The 3462-nt window shown below is 33.0% G+C and overlaps 1 protein-coding gene and 1 long non-coding RNA gene across 3 annotated transcripts in view; both read left to right on the forward strand.

The window, feature by feature from the left end:
- The window catches only part of LOC108736485 (SID1 transmembrane family member 1-like), a 10264-nt gene extending 8772 nt beyond the window's left edge, over positions 1-1492 (forward strand). The window contains exons 5-8 of one of the 2 annotated variants that reach the window (XM_025980514.1): positions 321-473; positions 540-623; positions 677-1022; positions 1122-1492. In XM_025980514.1, the coding sequence (XP_025836299.1) occupies positions 321-473; positions 540-623; positions 677-1022; positions 1122-1222 (684 nt within the window). In that variant the 3' untranslated portion in view covers positions 1223-1492. Of the gene's footprint in view, positions 1-320; positions 474-539; positions 624-676; positions 1023-1109 lie in introns of both variants that reach the window. The other variant, XM_025980513.1, reaches the window with a different exon arrangement.
- Positions 1493-1736: 244 nt separating this feature from the next.
- Positions 1737-3462, forward strand: part of LOC112906421 — a 4867-nt gene continuing 3141 nt past the window's right edge. Inside the window, exon 1 of the long non-coding RNA XR_003232334.1 lies at positions 1737-1981. This is a non-coding gene — a long non-coding RNA (uncharacterized LOC112906421). The remainder of the gene's footprint in view (positions 1982-3462) is intronic.

Below are 3462 nucleotides of genomic sequence, written 5' to 3' on the forward strand. Positions count from 1 at the left end.
AATTTTATTTTATATTTTAATATGATTTGATTTTAGCCGATATTAGTTAAATACTTTCTTCCAGGAATATTTAGTTCTTTTAATGTTACCATAATCAAAATAACACAATCTGGACTGCTTGAATATGCAACATTTAAATATCAAGAATTCGGTGTTGTTTGTTTATAAGTGTTTTTATGTTTTTAGTTGATTTTTTGTCCCAACTAAACCATACAAGATTGCTTCAAGAGTTCAGTATTTCGGTATCCACATCATCACTTCGCCCATTAGATATTGAAATCGCAACACAAGAAGCAAAAGACTTTTACATTAAAGAAAACCAAGAATATACTGTCGTAACATCTCCCAGTGAACCTATTTATTATTATTATAAATTTTTTGAGCGTAATAGTGACAATTACCGTGACACCGTGGTGTTGGAAGTGAATTCTGAAGATCAAACTTGTTTTTATGTTAGCATACAGGAGCCTAATGTAAGTTTAAAAATGAACAAAAAAAACACTAAATATAGTGGTTAATAACGATCCTTGTTATTTTAGTGTCCAATTTACGATTTAGAAAGTGAGATTCACAATGGCAAATTTTACCAAACGGTTAATACAAGAGGGGGTCTCACTGTTGGGGTAATTTTTAGATTTATTTCGTTTTACAAATAAAATAGCTATACTTATTTTAGAATTTTGAGTTCCCCAATGGATTCTTTGTAGTTTTTGTTGCAAAAGGAGATAACTACGATTGCTCGATTGAAAATTCCCTCACAAAGGAGAGAGGCAGACTAAAAACGTTTAATCAAACCTCAAAGGTGAATTTTAAAGTAAGACCCAGCATATCCATTGAGGACTATATAAAAGCTGCTTTAATAATATTAGGAGCAATTTTGATCTTCTACATAGTGCTCGTTGCAATTTTGTGCACATTTTATCAAATCAACAAAATTAATCGAAAATCTTCCCTCAGTCCAGATGTGGCAACTGTATATTTAGAAAATTTTCAAAGTCCCATGATGAGAAGTTTGGAAATAGGTAGGTAATAGACTTTTAAAGTTGATATAAATAATATCCCCTTATAGCAGTATATTACCATTTACTGATATCTACTGCTGACCTAAGTGTTTCATATAGTAAGCAAAGGCCTTACTAAAGGATCCTTCAAACCACAGCGGGTGCGGGAGCGAGAGCGAATGCAACGCGGAATAATCCTAAAAATTGTCCAATTAAATTGACCACGCAAATTATATACTATATCTGATCAGTAAAAATTAAATACGAAGGAGGTCCATGAAAAAGTAATAAAATGATCCATATTGCACCACCCTATTATATACATAAACATGAGGGTAATGACCATACCGAAAGCCCTCCCTGCACTGCAAATGCTAAGTGTGTTACATTGTCACACATTTACGCGTTTTTTCGATGTAGTCATTTTAAACGCACTTCAAGGTGTGACATTTTAAAACACGCTAAAGTGTGATTATGTAACACGCAGTAAATGTGTTTTGTTAACACGTGTTTGGTATANCCTTCAAGACAATTATACGATTTTCTCCCTTTGTTTACGAATTTCATTCAATCCCGTTATATGCTAGTGGGGTAGGTTGGTGTACGCCATGTCATCTGCCAGATGAAAATACATAACGACCTTTAATATTACTAGATGAAAAACAATTCGGTGTTTACGTTATTATTCAGCCTATATTTTAGCTTTATTTGCGCAAGAATATTTGTTTTAATTAACAAAGGGGGACTTCTAAACGATCTTTAAGATAATGTAAGACGGGATAAATGCGCTTTCGTGTATCCAGTAAAATTTTCCTTGCAATAAACTTCTGCCGCAGAGTAAGACATCACTTGTCTAAAACATGTGCGGAAAAATAGGTAAAACGGTGGTGAGGGTTGAATCTAGAATAAAGGAATGTATTTAAAGAGCGCTTGCGAATTTTCTTAGTGTTCAGTGCTTTGTTTTCTTACAGTAAGCTCATGTAAGTAAAAAGCTGTATTTTTCAAATTAACGCTACAATAAATAATAAAAGATTTATGTGCAATAAACGATAGTCAATAGGAAAGGAAAATTCAAAAGTTTCATATAGGCAGATGAAAATGAAATTTAGCCTAAAATTTCACTTTTACTGTTTTTCTCGTAATTAATCCCATTACCCTTATAATTTCATATCATTTATACGTTTGTTTTATTGTTCGTCGTGAGTGTCTTTTTACCTAAAGGAATTGAATCTTGCGATACGGAACCTTAACACTTCAAAAGTAACAAAATCCATGCCTGCATCGACAAAGTAGTCTGAAATTAGTACGTTTCTGATAAATTTTAAAGTGTTAATTAATGGTAATGTAATTAAAAATGTCCATCAAGTAAGCTTTCTCAGGCATCCTAATGAATTTTAATTAACCGTATTTTTATCAGTCTAACTAACTACCACTAACCAGAAGTGAAACTGACATTTGACACCTCAAACGTTCGATTACTAGAATGTTCTAGTTAGAGAAAAATGATGACGAAATTTGAATTAATTTTTATGTAGGTAACAAAATTACTAAATCTAAGTAACTGGTACAATCAGTGTGATTTCTCGCACTATTTTTTGTTTTATTAATTTTTCTATGCTAAGCTATCCTATCAGATGTTGACAGTAAGAACAAATCCATTTTATGCTACACAGTTAGAGATGTGCGGTATTTATTTTTTACAAAAATTAGATTTAAAAGGCTTTTCACAAACATGTATATTAATCCAAGACTACTTAAAAGTTGAAAGGTCAGGTCAGTTATTGGAGGAAAATCTTCCTTTGGTAACAATTCTCAGAAATCGTCTCCAAATTGTTCCGAAGATGTTTCTAACTTCGTAGAAGATATTTTTTTTGGAAAAAGATCTTGTAATGCAGAATGATGTTGCAGTTCACCGAGTTCCAATTGGATATTGACAGGATAATTGATTATTTCAGTCAACTTTGTTTTGTACCTTCAATGTCCTGGAATTTGCTCTCAAACGATTGTAATACACATCTAATTTTAGTTTCGTAATCTTTACAGTTTATGGTGGTAATATTAACCTTCTCTTTCAAATTGGCGAGAATTTTAGGATTATTAGGATAGTGCCTAATATTAGACACCTACGTATTTTTACGTAGGTGTCTAACGTATTTTTCGCGAACGGTTAATTTAGAAATTCGAAAAAGGTTGTTAAATGTGTATGTTTGGAGTGCAGCGCTGAACGGGTGCGAAACATGGGCAGTGGGAGCGGCGAAAAAGAAAAGGATAGAAGCGTTCGAAATGTGGTGTTATAGGCGGATGATTAGGATATCGTGGGTAGAAAAGGTTAGAAATGAATAGGCATTGGAAAGAATAGGAGAACAGAGGACTCTATGGAAGTCAATAAAAAATAGGCGAGATAGGTTGGTAGGACACCTTCTCAGGCATGAAGGTCTAGTCAGAGACATATTAGAGGCAG

Source organism: Agrilus planipennis, unplaced genomic scaffold (genome assembly GCF_000699045.2).
Source record: "Agrilus planipennis isolate EAB-ADULT unplaced genomic scaffold, Apla_2.0 scaffold127, whole genome shotgun sequence".
NCBI classification, from domain to species: Eukaryota; Metazoa; Arthropoda; class Insecta; order Coleoptera; family Buprestidae; genus Agrilus; species Agrilus planipennis.